The 25,145-nt window shown below is 36.4% G+C and overlaps 1 protein-coding gene across 1 annotated transcript in view; it reads right to left on the bottom strand.

The window, feature by feature from the left end:
* Positions 1-24,174, bottom strand: part of LOC138189487 (uncharacterized) — a 37,368-nt gene extending 13,194 nt beyond the window's left edge. Inside the window, exon 1 of the mRNA XM_069131516.1 lies at positions 23,995-24,174. Coding sequence (XP_068987617.1) covers positions 23,995-24,036 — 42 coding nt within the window. The 5' untranslated portion in view covers positions 24,037-24,174. The remainder of the gene's footprint in view (positions 1-23,994) is intronic.
* Positions 24,175-25,145: the final 971 nt, after the last annotated feature.

The following is a 25,145-nucleotide window of genomic DNA, read 5'->3' as shown; positions in this document are numbered from 1 at the left end:
AATATTTCCATGTTATGGTTGCTTTTGGGATTTAATTTGATTTTCGATTTTTGCTATTTTCATAAACGTAGATTTCGGTGATTTGGACTTTGACGTTTGGACGATGGTTGCGGAGGCAATTTTATCAGAGGTTCTTATGCAGGCTTCGCGAGTGCGTATTTTGTCTTGTTTTTAGTCCGCTTAATTTATCCCGTTTTGTTCCATTAAGCTCTATTTGTATTATTCTAGCGGAAGAGGAAGAGGGATAGCGAAGAATCCATGAGTGATTCGGGAGGACCCAGCAAACGTATGAGGTATTGTGACCAAGTACGAGAACCAAAGTTGTTGGAGGAGTTGCGTGACATCAGTGCTGATTCCTTGGAATCGAGTTCTGACAATTCTGCTGTTGTTGACGAAAGCTTCTTTGATGCGGAAACCGTCATACTCGAGTGGGATTTTCCTCTATTTGAAGTTGTTGATACTGACCGTTGCGCGAAGGTGCGTTTTCCTGATGAAATCCCTGAAGTAGTTCTGGAGGCACATCTTCGCCATCATGCTTCTGGAGAAAGGGGAATTTCCCCTGTCGTACGTTATTGGTGTATGTGTAAGTTTAGCGAGCTTTATCCTGGAGCTCCTTGTCCTGATTTCGATTTAGTATAGTTGCTCTGTATTTGTAGTTTCGCCGTTTAACAATTTCGGTTTTCTTTTATTTTGGTTGTATGTTAAATATATATATATATATACATATATATATATGTTTATATACTTGTTTCATAATTTATTTCTTTTTATGTTTGTTAAGTACGTGTGTATACTTTTATATATTTTATTTTGTATTTCTTTTATAATATATATATATATATTTTTTTACATTTGTGTTTGATAGTGTAGTTATATATTTTATTTTGTATTTCTTTTATAATATATATATATATATATATATTTTTTTTTTTTTTTTTTTTACATTTGTGTTTGATAGTGTAGTTATATATTTTATTTTGTATTTCTTTTATAATATATATATATATATATATTTTTTTACATTTGTGTTCGATAATGTAGTTACACATAGGATTTATTCAATTTTGAAAAAATGTTAATTAATCTTAACAATGTGTTTTCACGATTGTTCCTTACGGCTGATTAGGTATTAATTATTACTTATTCTTTCCTTATTACGATCTCCCATTTGTACTAAATATTTATTCTCTTCTTTTTTTTTTTCTCTTTTTTTTTTTCTTTTCTTTCTTTTTTTTTTTTTTTTTTATTGATTGAGAATATAATTTATTTGTAAAGCAAGAAGGTTAATACGCATGTGGATTATCCAAAATGGCCGCCTGTGAATGTCCCTAGCATATAGTGACTTTTGTTAATATCGAATCTATTATTTATTTGTTAATTATTAAAACCCCCTTTTTTTATGTTTGACGTGTAGTTGAGGCGAGAATAACATTATTTTGCACTTATTTAATGCGTATAACTATTGCATGTGTTCCGATGCACACGTGTAAGAGCTATGACAATCTAAGATGGCTGTTCGTGAATATCTCCAGTATAGTGACGGGTCTTTGCTTTATTTAATATTGAAATAATTATTTCTCCGCCTTAATTTTCTTTATTCTAGCGCAGTTAGGATAGTATTGTTTGTGTATTTATAATATATATATATATATATATACATATATATATACTATATTTATATATTGTGTGTTCATATAATAACATGCGAATAGTATTGTTGTTAAATTTTATAACTCATTAATAGCATTGTTTTATTGTTTTGAGTAGAATGTTCGATAACATAAAGTACACACATATATATAAATATACATATATATTTTTTCTCTCTCTTTTTTTGTGTAGTTTTCATATAAAATTCTCTGAGGTTATCCGAATGTTAGTTAGTTTAAATAATGTTATGTTGTGTGTTCTACTTCTTTTATGTTCATTCAGATTATTAATAATTTGGCTTAAAATATAGATTTTGTATGTATGCGTGCATGTTTCATGAAATTCTTTACTGAAATGTTGGTTAGTTTTAATTATTTATTTTATGTTTACTAGTTAATTTTGATTTAGTAGAGTAGAACACGCATACACACACATAAGTATATATGTATATATTTCTGATAGTGTGACCTTTCTCTTTTTTTTTTGTTAAAAAGAATTCTTTAATTGTGTATTTGAGGTTATATGTCAATTATTTGTTTTTATATATATATATATATCTATATGTTTGTAATGTGACAACGTAGTATTGAAAGTTTACCAGATTATTATGTGTTTGATATGGTTTACATATTTATGCTGTACGCAATTCTCCCAATCGAGGCGGTGTTAATTATTTTTAATCGCTGGATTTGCTAACAAGTAGTTAGTCGGTTAGTTTCAATAGTACTGTATGTTCTATATCTTTTATATTCATTTAGATTATTAATAATTTTGTTTAAAATATAGATTTTGTATGTATGCGTGCATGTTTCATGAAATTCTTTACTGAAATGTTGGCTAGTTTTAATTATTTATTTTATGTTTACTAGTTAATTTTGATTTAGTAGAATAGAACACGCATACACACACATAAGTATATATATATATATTTCTGATAGTGTGACCCTTCTTTTTTTTTTTTTTTGTTAAAAAAATTCTTTAATTGTGTATTTGAGGTCAATTATTTGTTTTTATATATATATATACTTATATGTTTTGTAATGTGACAACGTAGTATTGAAAGTTTACCAGATTATTATGTGTTTGATATGGTTTACATGCTGTACGCAATTCTCCCAGTCGAGGCGGTGTTAATTATTTTTAATCGCTGGATTTGCTAACAAGTAGTTAGTTGGTTAGTTTCAATAGTACTATGTGTATGTTCTATATCTTTTATATTAGATTATTAATAGCTTGGTTTAAAATCTAGGTTTTATATATATATATATAGACATGCATGTTTCGTAGTATAGTTTTCATATGTAGTTCTTTACTAGAATGAGCACGAGTTTTGATTATGTATTTTATGTTTACCAGATCGTTAATTTGATTTAATAGTATAGAATGCGCACACATATACATATTTCCGTCAATGTGATTTTTATATAAGTTTTTTTTTTTTTTTTTTTTTTTTAATAGTGTAGTATTGTGTATTTTAGGTTAGGTGTTTATTAGACTGTTAACCATTTGATTTCGTATATGCATATATATTTGAAATTTGATAATTTTGGATTTGTTACATAGTATTGAAAGTTTTATTTCTAATATTTACTAAATTGTTATGTGTTTAACATATATGTATATATTTGTGTATAATACTCCAAGTTGCTGCGATGTTAGTTGTTTTGATCATTTGTTTTGTTAATTAAAAAAAAATGTATTCCCGCTGTTTCAATTATTTCCCTTCTGTAGTCATTCTTATTTCTTGATTTACTCGTTTGGTTCGCCACTCGTTTAATTCATTAATTAATTTTTATTTACTGATTTAAATTCTTCTTTTGTATTTCACATATTCCGTCTTCGTTGATTGATTGTAGTATATCTTCTTGTTGCTCCTTTGCGAATTTGTCATATATAATCCTACTTATTCTTGTTTTATTTGATCGGTTCGTATCTAGTCCAGTTTATTAATTGACTTTATTTTATACTGATAGTTATCGGTTAGTTTTTCGAATCGTGGTTTATCCTTTGCCAAGTTATCAAATTCATAGGATATTGGTAGGTTTATTTGATGTTATATACCTATATTTTATTTATTGGTTGATTTATTGAACCATAGGTTTTTAAATATCGTGTCGGTTATTGGTAGATTTATTTAGTGTTATGTGCATATATTTATTTATTGGTTGATTTTATTCTACATATTTTGTGTTTCGTATATATTCATCCCTATTGTTAGTCTATAGTCGCCCTTATTCGTTAATCTTTTATTTTGTTTTGCAGTAGCGTGTGTTCCTTGGTCTATTCAAATTTTACTCGCGCTGATTTCCGTATAGTAGCTTTGTATTTTCGTTACGGCACGTGCGGAGCACGGGACGTGACAACATTCTGCACGTAAAAAGGAGTAAAATGAGCGCTTAAACGTCGAAATATCTCAAACGGGAAGGAAAGGACGGTCAGTTTTCATCAAAATCGACGAAATCATCGAGATTTGCGAGCTGTTCCGCTTGTTTCGACGGTTAAACTGTTGTGCATTGCATTCTGCACGTAAAAAGGAGTAAAAAGAGCGCTTAAACGTCGAAATATCTCAAACGGGAAGGAAATGACGGTCAGTTTTCATCAAAATCGACGAAATCATCGAGATTTGCGAGCTGTTCCGCTTGTTTCGACGGTTAAACTGTTGTGCATTGCATTCTGCACGTAAAAAGGAGTAAAAAGAGCGCTTAAACGTCGAAATATCTCAAACGGGAAGGAAATGACGGTCAGTTTTCATCAAAATCGACGAAATCATCGAGATTTGCGAGCTGTTCCGCTTGTTTCGACGGTTAAACGGTTGTTTATTACATTCTGCACGTAGAAAGGAGTAAAAAGAGCGCTTAAACGTCGAAATATTTCAAACGGGAAGGAAACGACGGTCAGTTTTCATCAAAATCGACGAAATCATCGAGATTTGCGAGCTGTTCCGCTTGTTTCGACGGTTAAACTGTTGTGCACTGCATTCTGCACGTAAAAAGGAGTAATAAGAGCGCTTAAACGTCGAAATATTTCAAACGGGAAGGAAACGACGGTCAGTTTTCATCAAAATCGACGAAATCATCGAGATTTGCGAGCTGTTCCGCTTGTTTCGACGGTTAAACTGTTGTGCACTGCATTCTGCACGTAAAAAGGAGTAATAAGAGCGCTTAAACGTCGAAATATCTCAAACGGGAAGGAAATGACGGTCAGTTTTCATCAAAATCGACGAAATCATCGAGATTTGCGAGCTGTTCCGCTTGTTTCGACGGTTAAACTGTTGTGCATTGCATTCTGCACGTAAAAAGGAGTAAAAAGAGCGCTTAAACGTCGAAATATCTCAAACGGGAAGGAAATGACGGTCAGTTTTCATCAAAATCGACGAAATCATCGAGATTTGCGAGCTGTTCCGCTTGTTTCGACGGTTAAACGGTTGTTTATTACATTCTGCACGTAGAAAGGAGTAAAAAGAGCGCTTAAACGTCGAAATATTTCAAACGGGAAGGAAACGACGGTCAGTTTTCATCAAAATCGACGAAATCATCGAGATTTGCGAGCTGTTCCGCTTGTTTCGACGGTTAAACTGTTGTGCACTGCATTCTGCACGTAAAAAGGAGTAATAAGAGCGCTTAAACGTCGAAATATCTCAAACGGGAAGGAAATGACGGTCAGTTTTCAACAAAATCGACGAAATCATCGAGATTTGCGAGCTGTTCCGCTTGTTTCGACGGTTAAACGGTTGTTTATTACATTCTGCACGTAAAAAGGAGTAAAATGAGCGCTTAAACGTCGAAATATCTCAAACGGGAAGGAAATGACGGTCAGTTTTCATCAAAATCGACGAAATCATCGAGATTTGCGAGCTGTTCCGCTTGTTTCGACGGTTAAACTGTTGTGCATTGCATTCTGCACGTAAAAAGGAGTAAAAAGAGCGCTTAAACGTCGAAATATCTCAAACGGGAAGGAAATGACGGTCAGTTTTCATCAAAATCGACGAAATCATCGAGATTTGCGAGCTGTTCCGCTTGTTTCGACGGTTAAACGGTTGTTTATTACATTCTGCACGTAAAAAGGAGTAAAAAGAGCGCTTAAACGTCGAAATATCTCAAACGGGAAGGAAACGACGGTCAGTTTTCATCAAAATCGACGAAATCATCGAGATTTGCGAGCTGTTCCGCTTGTTTCGACGGTTAAACGGTTGTGCATTGCATTCTGCACGTAAAAAGGAGTGAAATGAGCGTTTAAACGTCGAAATATCTCAAACGGGAAGGAAATGACGGTCAGTTTTCATCAAAATCGACGAAATCATCGAGATTTGCGAGCTGTTCCGCTTGTTTCGACGGTTAAACGGTTGTGCATTGCATTCTGCACGTAAAAAGGAGTGAAATGAGCGTTTAAACGTCGAAATATCTCAAACGGGAAGGAAATGACGGTCAGTTTTCATCAAAATCGACGAAATCATCGAGATTTGCGAGCTGTTCCGCTTGTTTCGACGGTTAGACGGTTGTTTATTACATTCTGCACGTAGAAAGGAGTAAAAAGAGCGCTTAAACGTCGAAATATTTCAAACGGGAAGGAAACGACGGTCAGTTTTCATCAAAATCGACGAAATCATCGAGATTTGCGAGCTGTTCCGCTTGTTTCGACGGTTAAACTGTTGTGCATTGCATTCTGCACGTAAAAAGGAGTAAAAAGAGCGCTTAAACGTCGAAATATCTCAAACGGGAAGGAAATGACGGTCAGTTTTCATCAAAATCGACGAAATCATCGAGATTTGCGAGCTGTTCCGCTTGTTTCGACGGTTAAACGGTTGTGCATTGCATTCTGCACGTAAAAAGGAGTAAAAAGAGCGCTTAAACGTCGAAATATCTCAAACGGGAAGGAAATGACGGTCAGTTTTCATCAAAATCGACGAAATCATCGAGATTTGCGAGCTGTTCCGCTTGTTTCGACGGTTAAACGGTTGTTTATTACATTCTGCACGTAGAAAGGAGTAAAAAGAGCGCTTAAACGTCGAAATATCTCAAACGGGAAGGAAATGACGGTCAGTTTTCATCAAAATCGACGAAATCATCGAGATTTGCTAGCTGTTCCGCTTGTTTCGACGGTTAAACGGTTGTTTATTACATTCTGCACGTAAAAAGGAGTAAAAAGAGCGCTTAAACGTCGAAATATCTCAAACGGGAAGGAAATGACGGTCAGTTTTCATCAAAATCGACGAAATCATCGAGATTTGCGAGCTGTTCCGCTTGTTTCGACGGTTAAACGGTTGTTTATTACATTCTGCACGTAAAAAGGAGTAAAATGAGCGCTTAAACGTCGAAATATCTCAAACGGGAAGGAAAGGACGGTCAGTTTTCATCAAAATCGACGAAATCATCGAGATTTGCGAGCTGTTCCGCTTGTTTCGACGGTTAAACTGTTGTGCATTGCATTCTGCACGTAAAAAGGAGTAAAAAGAGCGCTTAAACGTCGAAATATCTCAAACGGGAAGGAAATGACGGTCAGTTTTCATCAAAATCGACGAAATCATCGAGATTTGCGAGCTGTTCCGCTTGTTTCGACGGTTAAACTGTTGTGCATTGCATTCTGCACGTAAAAAGGAGTAAAAAGAGCGCTTAAACGTCGAAATATCTCAAACGGGAAGGAAATGACGGTCAGTTTTCATCAAAATCGACGAAATCATCGAGATTTGCGAGCTGTTCCGCTTGTTTCGACGGTTAAACGGTTGTTTATTACATTCTGCACGTAGAAAGGAGTAAAAAGAGCGCTTAAACGTCGAAATATTTCAAACGGGAAGGAAACGACGGTCAGTTTTCATCAAAATCGACGAAATCATCGAGATTTGCGAGCTGTTCCGCTTGTTTCGACGGTTAAACTGTTGTGCACTGCATTCTGCACGTAAAAAGGAGTAATAAGAGCGCTTAAACGTCGAAATATTTCAAACGGGAAGGAAACGACGGTCAGTTTTCATCAAAATCGACGAAATCATCGAGATTTGCGAGCTGTTCCGCTTGTTTCGACGGTTAAACTGTTGTGCACTGCATTCTGCACGTAAAAAGGAGTAATAAGAGCGCTTAAACGTCGAAATATCTCAAACGGGAAGGAAATGACGGTCAGTTTTCATCAAAATCGACGAAATCATCGAGATTTGCGAGCTGTTCCGCTTGTTTCGACGGTTAAACTGTTGTGCATTGCATTCTGCACGTAAAAAGGAGTAAAAAGAGCGCTTAAACGTCGAAATATCTCAAACGGGAAGGAAATGACGGTCAGTTTTCATCAAAATCGACGAAATCATCGAGATTTGCGAGCTGTTCCGCTTGTTTCGACGGTTAAACGGTTGTTTATTACATTCTGCACGTAGAAAGGAGTAAAAAGAGCGCTTAAACGTCGAAATATTTCAAACGGGAAGGAAACGACGGTCAGTTTTCATCAAAATCGACGAAATCATCGAGATTTGCGAGCTGTTCCGCTTGTTTCGACGGTTAAACTGTTGTGCACTGCATTCTGCACGTAAAAAGGAGTAATAAGAGCGCTTAAACGTCGAAATATCTCAAACGGGAAGGAAATGACGGTCAGTTTTCATCAAAATCGACGAAATCATCGAGATTTGCGAGCTGTTCCGCTTGTTTCGACGGTTAAACTGTTGTGCATTGCATTCTGCACGTAAAAAGGAGTAAAAAGAGCGCTTAAACGTCGAAATATCTCAAACGGGAAGGAAATGACGGTCAGTTTTCATCAAAATCGACGAAATCATCGAGATTTGCGAGCTGTTCCGCTTGTTTCGACGGTTAAACGGTTGTTTATTACATTCTGCACGTAGAAAGGAGTAAAAAGAGCGCTTAAACGTCGAAATATTTCAAACGGGAAGGAAACGACGGTCAGTTTTCATCAAAATCGACGAAATCATCGAGATTTGCGAGCTGTTCCGCTTGTTTCGACGGTTAAACTGTTGTGCACTGCATTCTGCACGTAAAAAGGAGTAATAAGAGCGCTTAAACGTCGAAATATCTCAAACGGGAAGGAAATGACGGTCAGTTTTCATCAAAATCGACGAAATCATCGAGATTTGCGAGCTGTTCCGCTTGTTTCGACGGTTAAACGGTTGTTTATTACATTCTGCACGTAAGAAGGAGTAAAAAGAGCGCTTAAACGTCGAAATATCTCAAACGGGAATGAAAGGACGGTCAGTTTTCATCAAAATCGACGAAATCATCGAGATTTGCGAGCTGTTCCGCTTGTTTCGACGGTTAAACGGTTGTTTATTACATTCTGCACGTAAAAAGGAGTAAAATGAGCGCTTAAACGTCGAAATATCTCAAACGGGAAGGAAATGACGGACAGTTTTCATCAAAATCGACGAAATCATCGAGATTTGCGAGCTGTTCCGCTTGTTTCGACGGTTAAACGGTTGTGCATTGCATTCTGCACGTAAAAAGGAGTGAAATGAGCGTTTAAACGTCGAAATATCTCAAACGGGAAGGAAATGACGGTCAGTTTTCATCAAAATCGACGAAATCATCGAGATTTGCGAGCTGTTCCGCTTGTTTCGACGGTTAAACGGTTGTGCATTGCATTCTGCACGTAAAAAGGAGTGAAATGAGCGTTTAGACGTCGAAATATCTCAAACGGGAAGGAAATGACGGTCAGTTTTCATCAAAATCGACGAAATCATCGAGATTTGCGAGCTGTTCCGCTTGTTTCGACGTTTAGACGGTTGTTTATTACATTCTGCACGTAGAAAGGAGTAAAAAGAGCGCTTAAACGTCGAAATATTTCAAACGGGAAGGAAACGACGGTCAGTTTTCATCAAAATCGACGAAATCATCGAGATTTGCGAGCTGTTCCGCTTGTTTCGACGGTTAAACTGTTGTGCATTGCATTCTGCACGTAAAAAGGAGTAAAAAGAGCGCTTAAACGTCGAAATATCTCAAACGGGAAGGAAATGACGGTCAGTTTTCATCAAAATCGACGAAATCATCGAGATTTGCGAGCTGTTCCGCTTGTTTCGACGGTTAAACGGTTGTGCATTGCATTCTGCACGTAAAAAGGAGTAAAAAGAGCGCTTAAACGTCGAAATATCTCAAACGGGAAGGAAATGACGGTCAGTTTTCATCAAAATCGACGAAATCATCGAGATTTGCGAGCTGTTCCGCTTGTTTCGACGGTTAAACGGTTGTTTATTACATTCTGCACGTAGAAAGGAGTAAAAAGAGCGCTTAAACGTCGAAATATCTCAAACGGGAAGGAAATGACGGTCAGTTTTCATCAAAATCGACGAAATCATCGAGATTTGCTAGCTGTTCCGCTTGTTTCGACGGTTAAACGGTTGTTTATTACATTCTGCACGTAAAAAGGAGTAAAAAGAGCGCTTAAACGTCGAAATATCTCAAACGGGAAGGAAATGACGGTCAGTTTTCATCAAAATCGACGAAATCATCGAGATTTGCGAGCTGTTCCGCTTGTTTCGACGGTTAAACGGTTGTTTATTACATTCTGCACGTAAAAAGGAGTAAAATGAGCGCTTAAACGTCGAAATATCTCAAACGGGAAGGAAAGGACGGTCAGTTTTCATCAAAATCGACGAAATCATCGAGATTTGCGAGCTGTTCCGCTTGTTTCGACGGTTAAACTGTTGTGCATTGCATTCTGCACGTAAAAAGGAGTAAAAAGAGCGCTTAAACGTCGAAATATCTCAAACGGGAAGGAAATGACGGTCAGTTTTCATCAAAATCGACGAAATCATCGAGATTTGCGAGCTGTTCCGCTTGTTTCGACGGTTAAACTGTTGTGCATTGCATTCTGCACGTAAAAAGGAGTAAAAAGAGCGCTTAAACGTCGAAATATCTCAAACGGGAAGGAAATGACGGTCAGTTTTCAACAAAATCGACGAAATCATCGAGATTTGCGAGCTGTTCCGCTTGTTTCGACGGTTAAACGGTTGTTTATTACATTCTGCACGTAAAAAGGAGTAAAATGAGCGCTTAAACGTCGAAATATCTCAAACGGGAAGGAAAGGACGGTCAGTTTTCATCAAAATCGACGAAATCATCGAGATTTGCGAGCTGTTCCGCTTGTTTCGACGGTTAAACTGTTGTGCATTGCATTCTGCACGTAAAAAGGAGTAAAAAGAGCGCTTAAACGTCGAAATATCTCAAACGGGAAGGAAATGACGGTCAGTTTTCATCAAAATCGACGAAATCATCGAGATTTGCGAGCTGTTCCGCTTGTTTCGACGGTTAAACGGTTGTTTATTACATTCTGCACGTAGAAAGGAGTAAAAAGAGCGCTTAAACGTCGAAATATTTCAAACGGGAAGGAAACGACGGTCAGTTTTCATCAAAATCGACGAAATCATCGAGATTTGCGAGCTGTTCCGCTTGTTTCGACGGTTAAACTGTTGTGCACTGCATTCTGCACGTAAAAAGGAGTAATAAGAGCGCTTAAACGTCGAAATATCTCAAACGGGAAGGAAATGACGGTCAGTTTTCATCAAAATCGACGAAATCATCGAGATTTGCGAGCTGTTCCGCTTGTTTCGACGGTTAAACGGTTGTTTATTACATTCTGCACGTAGAAAGGAGTAAAATGAGCGCTTAAACGTCGAAATATCTCAAACGGGAAGGAAATGACGGTCAGTTTTCAATAAAATCGACGAAATCATCGAGATTTGCGAGCTGTTCCGCTTGTTTCGACGGTTAAACGGTTGTTTATTACATTCTGCACGTAAAAAGGAGTAAAATGAGCGCTTAAACGTCGAAATATCTCAAACGGGAAGGAAATGACGGTCAGTTTTCATCAAAATCGACGAAATCATCGAGATTTGCGAGCTGTTCCGCTTGTTTCGACGGTTAAACTGTTGTGCATTGCATTCTGCACGTAAAAAGGAGTAAAAAGAGCGCTTAAACGTCGAAATATCTCAAACGGGAAGGAAATGACGGTCAGTTTTCATCAAAATCGACGAAATCATCGAGATTTGCGAGCTGTTCCGCTTGTTTCGACGGTTAAACGGTTGTTTATTACATTCTGCACGTAGAAAGGAGTAAAAAGAGCGCTTAAACGTCGAAATATTTCAAACGGGAAGGAAACGACGGTCAGTTTTCATCAAAATCGACGAAATCATCGAGATTTGCGAGCTGTTCCGCTTGTTTCGACGGTTAAACTGTTGTGCACTGCATTCTGCACGTAAAAAGGAGTAATAAGAGCGCTTAAACGTCGAAATATCTCAAACGGGAAGGAAATGACGGTCAGTTTTCATCAAAATCGACGAAATCATCGAGATATGCGAGCTGTTCCGCTTGTTTCGACGGTTAAACGGTTGTTTATTACATTCTGCACGTAGAAAGGAGTAAAATGAGCGCTTAAACGTCGAAATATCTCAAACGGGAAGGAAAGGACGGTCAGTTTTCATCAAAATCGACGAAATCATCGTGATTTGCGAGCTGTTCCGCTTGTTTCGACGGTTAAACGGTTGTGCATTGCATTCTGCATGTAAAAAGGAGTGAAATGAGCGTTTAAACGTCGAAATATCTCAAACGGGAAGGAAACGACGGTCAGTTTTCATCAAAATCGACGAAATCATCGAGATTTGCGAGCTGTTCCGCTTGTTTCGACGGTTAAACTGTTGTGCATTGCATTCTGCACGTAAAAAGGAGTAAAAAGAGCGCTTAAACGTCGAAATATCTCAAACGGGATGGAAATGACGGTCAGTTTTCAACAAAATCGACGAAATCATCGAGATTTGCGAGCTGTTCCGCTTGTTTCGACGGTTAAACGGTTGTTCATTACATTCTGCACGTAAAAAGGAGTAAAATGAGCGCTTAAACGTCGAAATATCTCAAACGGGAAGGAAATGACGGTCAGTTTTCATCAAAATCGACGAAATCATCGAGATTTGCGAGCTGTTCCGCTTGTTTCGACGGTTAAACTGTTGTGCATTGCATTCTGCACGTAAAAAGGAGTAAAAAGAGCGCTTAAACGTCGAAATATCTCAAACGGGAAGGAAACGACGGTCAGTTTTCATCAAAATCGACGAAATCATCGAGATTTGCGAGCTGTTCCGCTTGTTTCGACGGTTAAACGGTTGTTTATTACATTCTGCACGTAAAAAGGAGTAAAAAGAGCGCTTAAACGTCGAAATATCTCAAACGGGAAGGAAACGACGGTCAGTTTTCATCAAAATCGACGAAATCATCGAGATTTGCGAGCTGTTCCGCTTGTTTCGACGGTTAAACTGTTGTGCACTGCATTCTGCACGTAAAAAGGAGTAATAAGAGCGCTTAAACGTCGAAATATCTCAAACGGGAAGGAAATGACGGTCAGTTTTCATCAAAATCGACGAAATCATCGAGATTTGCGAGCTGTTCCGCTTGTTTCGACGGTTAAACGGTTGTTTATTACATTCTGCACGTAAGAAGGAGTAAAAAGAGCGCTTAAACGTCGAAATATCTCAAACGGGAAGGAAAGGACGGTCAGTTTTCATCAAAATCGACGAAATCATCGAGATTTGCGAGCTGTTCCGCTTGTTTCGACGGTTAAACGGTTGTTTATTACATTCTGCACGTAAAAAGGTGTAAAAAGAGCGCTTAAACGTCGAAATATCTCAAACGGGAAGGAAAGGACGGTCAGTTTTCATCAAAATCGACGAAATCATCGAGATTTGCGAGCTGTTCCGCTTGTTTCGACGGTTAAACTGTTGTGCACTGCATTCTGCACGTAAAAAGGAGTAATAAGAGCGCTTAAACGTCGAAATATCTCAAACGGGAAGGAAATGACGGTCAGTTTTCATCAAAATCGACGAAATCATCGAGATTTGCGAGCTGTTCCGCTTGTTTCGACGGTTAAACGGTTGTTTATTACATTCTGCACGTAAGAAGGAGTAATAAGAGCGCTTAAACGTCGAAATATCTCAAACGGGAAGGAAATGACGGTCAGTTTTCATCAAAATCGACGAAATCATCGAGATTTGCGAGCTGTTCCGCTTGTTTCGACAGTTAAACGGTTGTTTATTACATTCTGCACGTAAGAAGGAGTAAAAAGAGCGCTTAAACGTCGAAATATCTCAAACGGGAAGGAAAGGACGGTCAGTTTTCATCAAAATCGACGAAATCATCGAGATTTGCGAGCTGTTCCGCTTGTTTCGACGGTTAAACGGTTGTTTATTACATTCTGCACGTAAAAAGGAGTAAAATGAGCGCTTAAACGTCGAAATATCTCAAACGGGAAGGAAATGACGGTCAGTTTTCATCAAAATCGACGAAATCATCGAGATTTGCGAGCTGTTCCGCTTGTTTCGACGGTTAAACGGTTGTGCATTGCATTCTGCACGTAAAAAGGAGTGAAATGAGCGTTTAAACGTCGAAATATCTCAAACGGGAAGGAAATGACGGTCAGTTTTCATCAAAATCGACGAAATCATCGAGATTTGCGAGCTGTTCCGCTTGTTTCGACGGTTAAACGGTTATTTATTACATTCAGCACGTAAAACGGAGTAAAAAGAGCGCTTAAACGTCGAAATATCTCAAACGGGAAGGAAATGACGGTCAGTTTTCATCAAAATCGACGAAATCATCGAGATTTGCGAGCTGTTCCGCTTGTTTCGACGGTTAAACGGTTGTTTATTACATTCTGCACGTAGAAAGGAGTAAAAAGAGCGCTTAAACGTCGAAATATTTCAAACGGGAAGGAAACGACGGTCAGTTTTCATCAAAATCGACGAAATCATCGAGATTTGCGAGCTGTTCCGCTTGTTTCGACGGTTAAACTGTTGTGCATTGCATTCTGCACGTAAAAAGGAGTAAAAAGAGCGCTTAAACGTCGAAATATCTCAAACTGGAAGGAAATGACGGTCAGTTTTCATCAAAATCGACGAAATCATCGAGATTTGCGAGCTGTTCCGCTTGTTTCGACGGTTAAACGGTTGTTTATTACATTCTGCACGTAAAAAGGAGTAAAATGAGCGCTTAAACGTCGAAATATCTCAAACGGGAAGGAAAGGACGGTCAGTTTTCATCAAAATCGACGAAATCATCGAGATTTGCGAGCTGTTCCGCTTGTTTCGACGGTTAAACGGTTGTTTATTACATTCTGCACGTAAAAAGGAGTAAAAAGAGCGCTTAAACGTCGAAATATTTCAAACGGGAAGGAAACGACGGTCAGTTTTCATCAAAATCGACGAAATCATCGAGATTTGCGAGCTGTTCCGCTTGTTTCGACGGTTAAACGGTTGTGCATTGCATTCTGCATGTAAAAAGGAGTGAAATGAGCGTTTAAACGTCGAAATATCTCAAACGGGAAGGAAATGACGGTCAGTTTTCATCAAAATCGACGAAATCATCGAGATTTGCGAGCTGTTCCGCTTGTTTCGACGGTTAAACGGTTGTTTATTACATTCTGCACGTAAAAAGGAGTAAAAAGAGCGCTTAAACGTCGAAATATCTCAAACGGGAAGGAAATGACGGTCAGTTTTCATCAAAATCGACGAAATCATCGAGATTTGCGAGCTGTTCCGCTTGTTTCGACGGTTAAACGGTTGTTTATTACATTCTGCACGTAGAAAGGAGTAAAAAGAGCGCTTAAACGTCGAAATATTTCAAACGGGAAGGAAACGACGGTCAGTTTTCATCAAAATCGACGAAATCATCGAGATTTGCGAGCTGTTCCGCTTGTTTCGACGGTTAAACTGTTGTGCATTGCATTCTGCACGTAAAACGGAGTAAAAAGAGCGCTTAAACGTCGAAATATTTCAAACGGGAAGGAAACGACGGTCAGTTTTCATCAAAATCGACGAAATCATCGAGATTTGCGAGCTGTTCCGCTTGTTTCGACAGTTAAACTGTTGTGCACTGCATTCTGCACGTAAAAAGGAGTAATAAGAGCGCTTAAACGTCGAAATATCTCAAACGGGAAGGAAATGACGGTCAGTTTTCATCAAAATCGACGAAATCATCGAGATTTGCGAGCTGTTCCGCTTGTTTCGACGGTTAAACGGTTGTTTATTACATTCTGCACGTAGAAAGGAGTAAAAAGAGCGCTTAAACGTCGAAATATCTCAAACGGGAAGGAAATGACGGTCAGTTTTCATCAAAATCGACGAAATCATCGAGATTTGCGAGCTGTTCCGCTTGTTTCGACGGTTAAACGGTTGTTTATTACATTCTGCACGTAAAAAGGAGTAAAAAGAGCGCTTAAACGTCGAAATATCTCAAACGGGAAGGAAATGACGGTCAGTTTTCATCAAAATCGACGAAATCATCGAGATTTGCGAGCTGTTCCGCTTGTTTCGACGGTTAAACTGTTGTGCATTGCATTCTGCACGTAGAAAGGAGTAAAAAGAGCGCTTAAACGTCGAAATATCTCAAACGGGAAGGAAATGACGGTCAGTTTTCATCAAAATCGACGAAATCATCGAGATTTGCGAGCTGTTCCGCTTGTTTCGACGGTTAAACGGTTGTTTATTACATTCTGCACGTAAAAAGGAGTAAAAAGAGCGCTTAAACGTCGAAATATCTCAAACGGGAAGGAAATGACGGTCAGTTTTCATCAAAATCGACGAAATCATCGAGATTTGCGAGCTGTTCCGCTTGTTTCGACGGTTAAACTGTTGTGCATTGCATTCTGCACGTAAAAAGGAGTAAAAAGAGCGCTTAAACGTCGAAATATCTCAAACGGGAAGGAAATGACGGTCAGTTTTCATCAAAATCGACGAAATCATCGAGATTTGCGAGCTGTTCCGCTTGTTTCGACGGTTAAACGGTTGTTTATTACATTCTGCACGTAAAAAGGAGTAAAATGAGCGCTTAAACGTCGAAACATCTCAAACGGGAAGGAAAGGCGGTCAGTTTTCATCAAAATCGACGAAATCATCGAGATTTGCGAGCTGTTCCGCTTGTTTCGACGGTTAAACGGTTGTTTATTACATTCTGCACGTAAAAAGGAGTAAAAAGAGCGCTTAAACGTCGAAATATCTCAAACGGGAAGGAAATGACGGTCAGTTTTCATCAAAATCGACGAAATCATCGAGATTTGCGAGCTGTTCCGCTTGTTTCGACGGTTAAACGGTTGTGCATTGCATTCTGCACGTAAAAAGGAGTGAAATGAGCGTTTAAACGTCGAAATATCTCAAACGGGAAGGAAATGACGGTCAGTTTTCATCAAAATCGACGAAATCATCGAGATTTGCGAGCTGTTCCGCTTGTTTCGACGGTTAAACGGTTGTTTATTACATTCTGCACGTAGAAAGGAGTAAAAAGAGCGCTTAAACGTCGAAATATCTCAAACGGGAAGGAAACGACGGTCAGTTTTCATCAAAATCGACGAAATCATCGAGGTTTGCGAGCTGTTCCGCTTGTTTCGACGGTTAAACTGTTGTGCATTTGTTACGTTCCTGTTTGTTTGAATTGATTTTAAACCGTTGAATTCGCAAGATTTTTTTTTTTTTTATTGTTTTAATTTTAATTAGTTTTTTTGTGTTTGTTTTAATTTATTTTGTTTTGTTTAATTTAATTTAATTTAATTTAGTTCGATTTAGTTGAGTTTCGTCAGGAGGGGAAAATTTACACGATATAATTATATTTAAGATATTGAATCAAGGTTTTCGATTAAAATCTATTTCTAAGTTGAAAGTTTATTGTTACGTACTCGTTTAAAGTCAATTCAAACTTTTGATTTTAATTTAATCTGAAGGGAAAGATTTAAATTTAATTGGCTGTATAAGAAATATTTCTCACACGGTAGTTGCTGCCACCAGAAACAGTCTGAGGACTGTTTCGAATAGAAAAATTTCCTTGTACTTATTTTCGAAATAATCTATTGATAAATTAATTACTTATGGATAGCGTTGACTAGTGTTAGGCTACTGATAAAATAATTTCCACGTTTTTCGGCTAACCTGCTATGTGCAGGGATACTCGCACGGGAGAGGATTAAAGTTGGATAAAAATAAGTATTCGATTTGTTCGCACGGAATTTATCTAAACTTCAGTATAGAATTATTTAAAATTATATATATATATATATATATATATGTGTATGTATATATCTGTATGTAGGAATTATTTGAGAGTTCGGTTCAATTTCGTTGTATAGAATTTATTTAAATTTGAATATGGAATTATTCAAGTTGTTATATATATGTATATATATATATATATATATATATATATATATAGCGTTTTAGGGACGGTAAAACAAGAGTGTTCGCGTTAATGGATTGGTTAAGATTTCGAATTTTCTTCGTTTGATGCAAATTTTATCTTTACGTTTCCTTCTCCTCCTCTCTTAATTTCGCCAATGAATCTATCATTGAACTGGACCTTAGTTCATTTGTTAGAGTGATATTTTTTTTTTTTTTTTACCGTTTCGATCTTCTTGCCTTCCGAATTGAGTGTTTACGAGAAAGTGATTTCAATGATCCTCTCTGTGTGGGGTTCGTGTGATTTCGCAAACCTTGCCCAAAGATGGGCAGTATTTTGCCAGCAGTGGGAGGAGGAATGCGAAGATCAATAGATGGTTCGATAGTCGAAACACCGTTATCCACAACCCAACACAGCGAATGATCCTTTGGTTAAGATTCAGAAGGGAATTATTCTATTTTATAATTGTATACAACGATGGCAAGAATGAAGATATCGGTCAATTAGATCTAATTTGATAGTCTTCTCTGCGTAAAACTCGTGTGATTTCGCAAGCCTTGCCCAAAGACGGGCAATGTTTTGCCAACAGTGGGAGGAGGAATGCGAAGATCAATGAGTGTTTCAGTAATTGAAGACACCGTTTTCACAAGCCTACGCAGCGAATGACCCTTCGTTTATTCTCAAAATTGAAACGAAATTGAATGTATTAATTGATGATAAGTAAATCGGATTCGGTTCCTGGATGTGGCGAAGTTACTAGAGAAGAAGAAAATTTTATAAAAATTGAGACTCTTACCTTGTTCCGTCAGGGGCCATCGGCTCGTAATAGTCGTCGGTGAAATTTTTTTTTTTATTTGGTTTAGTTATTCGACTCAGGTATAATTATTATTAGAACTGTAGTTTATTTATTTTTGATTAGAAATACACTCTAAATAAGCTTGCGGCTTATTTATTCGGATAAACGTCGCGGGTATAAATATATTTATTTATGAGGATGTTTTTTTTTTTTTTAAATCTCGCCAATGAAATGAACACTTAAAAAGATTTCTAACTTAATTTGTGACTTAAACTGAGCAATTAATAAGAGACCGTCGAGGTGCAATGCGCGAATGACGACAATATATTGACAACAAAATAACAAGCCGAAACGTAACGTACAATTAGCGACAAAATAATGGACTGAAACGTAACGTATAATTCGCGACAGAATAATGGACGATGTTCTGTGTTGCTGCGTTTATTTATAATAACATCCCCCACAGGGTGGCGGTCAACTGGTGGTTCGCTTCCGTGGGAATCGGGATGCTGCAGTTTGGGGTTCCCGAACTCGTACGTGAGAGAATGCAAATTCTGTAATCGTTGATGTCTCCTTTGCTTCGTTATCTTGTCTTTTAACTTCCAGATTCCCATCGCGGGTACGTGAGAAAATGCAAAAATCTGTATTTCGACTTAGTTCCCATCGGTTCTATTTTCTGCTGAGGTAGCGTCTAGGAGGCTTGGCGCTTTCCATGCTGGTCTAGTCTTTTCTCGAGAATTTTTATGTTAATACTGTGGGAATAATTTTTGTTCTTCGGCGCGTGGAAGGGCCGGTGGCTAGAGTCTCATTATTATATCGACACTTGCTCCGGCAACACGCGCGATCCGCCACTCTCCCGCAATAAGGATTTCTTCTGATTTATCTTCCGTGAGTTTGGTTTTGAAGAATATTTCCATGCTATGGTTGCTTCCGGGATTTAATTTGATTTTCGATATTTGCTGTTTTCGTGGTTTTGATCTCTTTTCCTATTTTGTTGTTTCAGCGCAAGAGAAAGTGGGATTCCGAAGAACCGTGTGTGATTCCGAACGATGTATTCAGCGCATGACGCGTTGGCAGTTCCATCCTGAAGCTTCTTGATTTCGATTTTGCCGCTTTGGATATACCCCGTTCATATGTTAGTTATATATATATATATATATTTATTTATTTATACATTTTAAATATATTTGTTTAGTTTTATATTTTCTTTTTACTCGATTATATATATATATATATTTTTTATACAAAGTAATTTTCGCATAATAAAATTGTTAACAATGTGTTTTATGATTCATTTCTCGCGGCTGATTTCCACCAATCCCCGGCCTTCCTGTCCCGTGTCTTTATTTATTGCTACCTCGGCACGACGTTCCATTTTGTATTAAATATTTATTTTCGCTGTTCTTTCCTTTTCCTTTTCTTTTCTTTTTTTTATCGAAAGTATAATTTTATTATTATTATTTTTTGTAACACGTACGAATCAGTCCACGCATGTTTCAAAATGGCCGCCCGCGAATGTCCCTCGCATACAGTGACTTCTATTGATCTCGGATCTATTTATCGATTATGTGTAAATCTTGTTTCGGCGTTTTGACGTATAGTTGAATTGAGAAATATTGTATTTTGTATTTATCTAATGTGTATAATTATTGCGTGTGTTCCGACATGCGCGTATAAATCTAACATGGCTGCTCGCAAATGTCATCAGTGAGGTTACAGTGGCGGGTTTTTAGTTTTATCGAACTGATTTTTCTGTGTGTCGCTCGTTTTCCCTTATTCTACCGCAATTAGACTATATATTTATTGTTATTATTATTGTTAAAATGACAATAGTATTGTTCATGTGAATATATATATATATATATATATATTTATATTGTGTGTCATTTTAATGTGACTAATGTTTTGTAATTTTTTTGATAGTGCTATTTATTGTGCTAAGTAGTTTATTTTATAGTGTTCAATAATATAAAACACACACAAACGTATATATATATATATATATATGCATATACATGTTTCTTGTAGTGGTGTAGTTTCATACGAAGTGAAATGTTAATTGTTTATTTCGTGTTTACTAGATTGTTAATTTTGATTTAGTAGAATAGAACACGCATACACACACGCGCATATAAGTATATATGTATATATTTCTGATAGTGTGACTTTTCATATAAATTCTTTAATTGTGTATTTGAGGTTATATGTCAATTATTTGTTTTCATATATACATATATGTTTTGTAATGTGACAACGTAGTATTGAGAGTTTTATTTCTATCGTTTACCAGATTATTATGTGTTCGATATGGTTTACATATTTATGCTGTACGCAATTCTCCCAGTCGAGGCGGTGTTAATTATTTTTAATCGCTTGATTTGCTAACAAGTAGTTAGTTAGTTTCAATAGTGCTATGTGTATGTTCTATATCTTTTATATTCATTTAGATTATTAATAGCTTGGTTTAAAATCTAGATTTTATATATATATATATAGACATGCATGTTTCGTAGTATAGTTTTCATATGTAATTCTTTAATAGAATGATCACGAGTTTGATTATGTATTTTAGTGACTAATGTTTTGTAATTTTTTCGACAGTGTTATTTATTGTGCTAAGTAGTTTATTTTATAGTGTTCAATAATATAAAACACACACAAACGTATATATATATATATATATATATGCATATACATCTTTCTTGTAGTGGTGTAGTTTCATACGAAGTGAAATGTTAATTGTTTATTTTATGTTTACTAGATTGTTAATTTTGATTTAGTAGAATAGAACACGCATACACACATATAAGTATATATGTATATATTTCTGATAGTGTGACTTTTCATATAAATTCTTTAATTGTGTATTTGAGGTTATATGTCAATTATTTGTTTTCATATATACATATATGTTTTGTAATGTGACAACGTAGTATTGAGAGTTTTATTTCTATCGTTTACCAGATTATTATGTGTTTGATATGGTTTACATATTTATGCTGTACGCATTTCTCCCAGTTGAGGCGGTGTTAATTATTTTTGAACGTTTTAGCCTGTCGATAGGTTGTTACTTAGTCCCTAGTGTTGCGTTGTGTGTTCTATTTCTTTTATATTCATTTAGATTATTAGTGGTAGTTTGGTTTAGAGTGTAGATTATATATTTATATATTTATATATATAGACATGCATGTTACGTAATGTAGTTCTCATTTTATAATTATTTTACCCGAATGTTGGCTAGTTTTAAGTATGTATCTTAAATTAATAATTTTAATTTAATAATGTAGAGTGCGCACACATATATATATATTTCTGACGATGTAACCTCTATTTCTTTAATAATGCAATATTGTATGTTTTATGTATTCGTTAGACTATAAGTTCATTGATTTTATATACTCATATATTTATAGTTTGGTAATGTTGGATTTGTATTATTAGTATAGTATTGGAAGTATTGTTTCTAATATTTTCTGGGTTATTACATGTTTGGCATATATGTTTATATTTATATGTAACTCTCCAAGTTGTTGCTGCGTTGATTGAATAAAATATATTTATATACACATATATTCCTGGTGTTTCAATTATTTTCCTTTTGTAGTTATTCTTATTTCTTGATTTACTCGTTTGGTTCGCGACTCGTTTAATTCATTAATTAATTTTTATTTACTGATTTAAATTCTTTCTTTTGTATTTTACATATTCCGTCTTCGTTGATTGATTGTAGTATATCTTCTTGTTGCTCCTTTTCCTTTATTTTGCAAATTTGTCATATATAATCCTTCTTATTCTTGATTTATTTGATTGGTTCGTATCTAGTCCAGTTTATTAATTGATTTTATTTACTTTATTTTATACTGATAGTTGGATTTATTTGTCGCCCTCATTTGTTAATTTTTTATTTTGTTTTGTAGTAGCGTGTGTTCCTTGGTGTATACAAATTTTTCTCGCGCTGATTTGCGTATAGTAATTTTGTATCTTCGTTACGGCACGTGCGGAGCGCGGGACGTGACACCCCCGCCCTTGGAGTTCAAATTTCCGGAGGAAATTTGACTGAGGGCGTCTCTGAATTCGCTCAAGGCGGATACAGATGCCGTTGGTTGTTCTCCAGTTTTAGTCAGTGCGAATGTTACTTCCCGTGTTGTTAGTGTGTAAACTGGTTGCACTGGTTCCCCGTTGGTCCTTTTCTCCCGGATCTTTGTGGCGATTCTCTCATACAATACGTCGTATTGATCAAATTTGCATGGTGAGGGTGGTTGTGGTTGCCAATAAGTGTGTCCGTCCTTTGCGTCTAAACAGTTTCTTCGCCTTACTGTGGCTTGTACAACGACCTTTTCCCAGCTCCCGTATGGGTCTACATATTGTGTTCCCTGGCAGCTGCCGCCGTCTGATAACTTGCCGGCGTCCTGGTGCATCCTTGCACATTGTTGGGCAGTTGTTTCATGGAGGTATTCGGCGAATCCATTATGCACTGCCGACGTGTGGGAGTGCATGCCACAGTAATATATAATTCGAGTTATTTGCACCTTGCATTGCCTCACACTGGTAAATTCGAATTCTGAGAGTTGCAGTAGTTGAATATAAATATCTTGGGTTTCTGTCGTTGCAGGTTGTATGCTGCAGTCCCCGATGGAGTTTAAAGAGATGGTGGTAACGTTGAGGTGATTGTCATTGCAGTCGTATCCAACCAGGCCACATGTTATTTTGATGAGGGTAAGTATGATGACCAGGTGATTCATCTTGCTATTAGCAATTTATTAAATTGTTTCTTACTCTTGAGTTTATTAGAAATAAGAATAACCTTTTAATATATATATATGTGTATAGAAAAGGAAATTATATTTATACATTTTCTCTTCTCCCTTTCCTCCATTTTCTTTCTTTTTTTCTTTATTACAACTTTGTTTTATTTTAGGTTTGATGTATATGCTATCAGTGAAGATAATTTTATGAAGGCTACTTGAGTTATAATTATATACATATATGCATACGTTTTGGTGAGTAATATAAATGGGATTTATTTTATCGTTATAAATATATATAAGTATATATTATCAATAGGTATAAATGTCATAAATGTAGCTTGTTTTCATATATATATATATATGTGTGTATAAATATGACAGTTTATTTTATGAGTCACTTGCATCGTCAATGGAAGTGAGTGTTGCAAATATCGTCTACTTTAAAACATGCGTGTATATATATTGCTAAACATGAATGAAAATTATATGTATAATTATTAATGTTGTTTGTTTACAGGTAGATAGCATAAGTATACAAGTACGTTATATTTCGATGGTGCGGAGTATCATTCCTTGAACTAAAAATTCTCTTCCAAGGTGAGTCAGATCATTGTAGACCATCATGCATTGGAGGCATGATATAGCGGGTTGTAGGTTCGCCAGGCTTACATCGCACATGCTGCAGTATGATATTTGTATACTTGCAGGTACTCCGCATAGGAAATGAGTGGGCGGCTCTTCACATAGGTCCTGCTCGTCTGGATCTAGGTTGTCGAAACAATCTTGACAAAGATAGCCGCTATAAAAATGGTAAACGGAGCATATCAACCGAGCACAGAGGCAGGACTCAACCTCCTTCGTCACCTCCAGATTGAATGCGAGCTCGGGTCCGTCTGGGTTTTCTATGTCAGAATTGATGAGTTCGCCACTCGTTCTGTACATACATACAAAAACAATTAATATATTTTCTCTTTTTTTTTTTTTTATATATTTCGTTCGGACCTGTTCCTTTATATGAATATTGTATCCCTGTATATAATATAATATATATGTAATATGTTATGATTATGTTAGTTATTATTTATTATTTCTTTTTTTTTTTCTTTTTTTTTACCCTTCTCTCACTCTCCTCTTTTTTTTTTTTTATTAGTACCTAACATAGCTATCATGATCCTATATTACATTGTATTGGTTATTATTCGTGTTGAGGTGTGTGTGTGTGGGGTGTGCGCGACGGATTTTTTCCAACATGGTCGCTCGCGTGTATCTCTGGTATGGTGTTGTTTTAATGTCAACAGTAATGTATTATTGAAATAACTGGTTATGATTTTATTTAGTAGTGTTTTGTAATATTGTTTTGTGTTTCATGGTATTGTGTGTGTAAATACCGCGTGTTACTTTAATGCAATAACATGGGTTATATTGTTATCGAATTTCAATGGTCATTGTTTTGGTTATACGTGACTTGCGTTTATATAAGTCTCGTTTAATTTAGTTAGTATTTTGTGTATTGTGTTACCAGTCGCTTTCATGTACTATAACTTTATTCTTTGGTACTAAGTTCAGTCATGACTTGTTAATATTTAGTTAGTCTATCGTGATTAGTTTCTAACCTATTTCTGTGTTTATTAACCTTTCTTATTTCCCTATTAATTTTATTATTGCTTATGTTTGCTATTGTTATTATTTTATGTTTGATATGAATTAGTTCCTTTATTAGCGATTAAGTCTTATTTGTTAGATTAACATTGTTTGTAAAAAAAAAATTTTCTTTTTTAGATTTTTGATGCTGCGTTGCTTACCTGGATCATTCTCACATCATCATCA

This window comes from Bombus flavifrons, unplaced genomic scaffold (assembly GCF_040668555.2).
Source record: "Bombus flavifrons isolate JBK064 unplaced genomic scaffold, iyBomFlav1_principal scaffold0074, whole genome shotgun sequence".
Lineage (NCBI taxonomy): Eukaryota > Metazoa > Arthropoda > Insecta > Hymenoptera > Apidae > Bombus > Bombus flavifrons.
The sequence above is the reverse complement of the archived record's forward strand: the minus strand, read 5'-3'. Positions and strand labels throughout refer to the sequence as shown.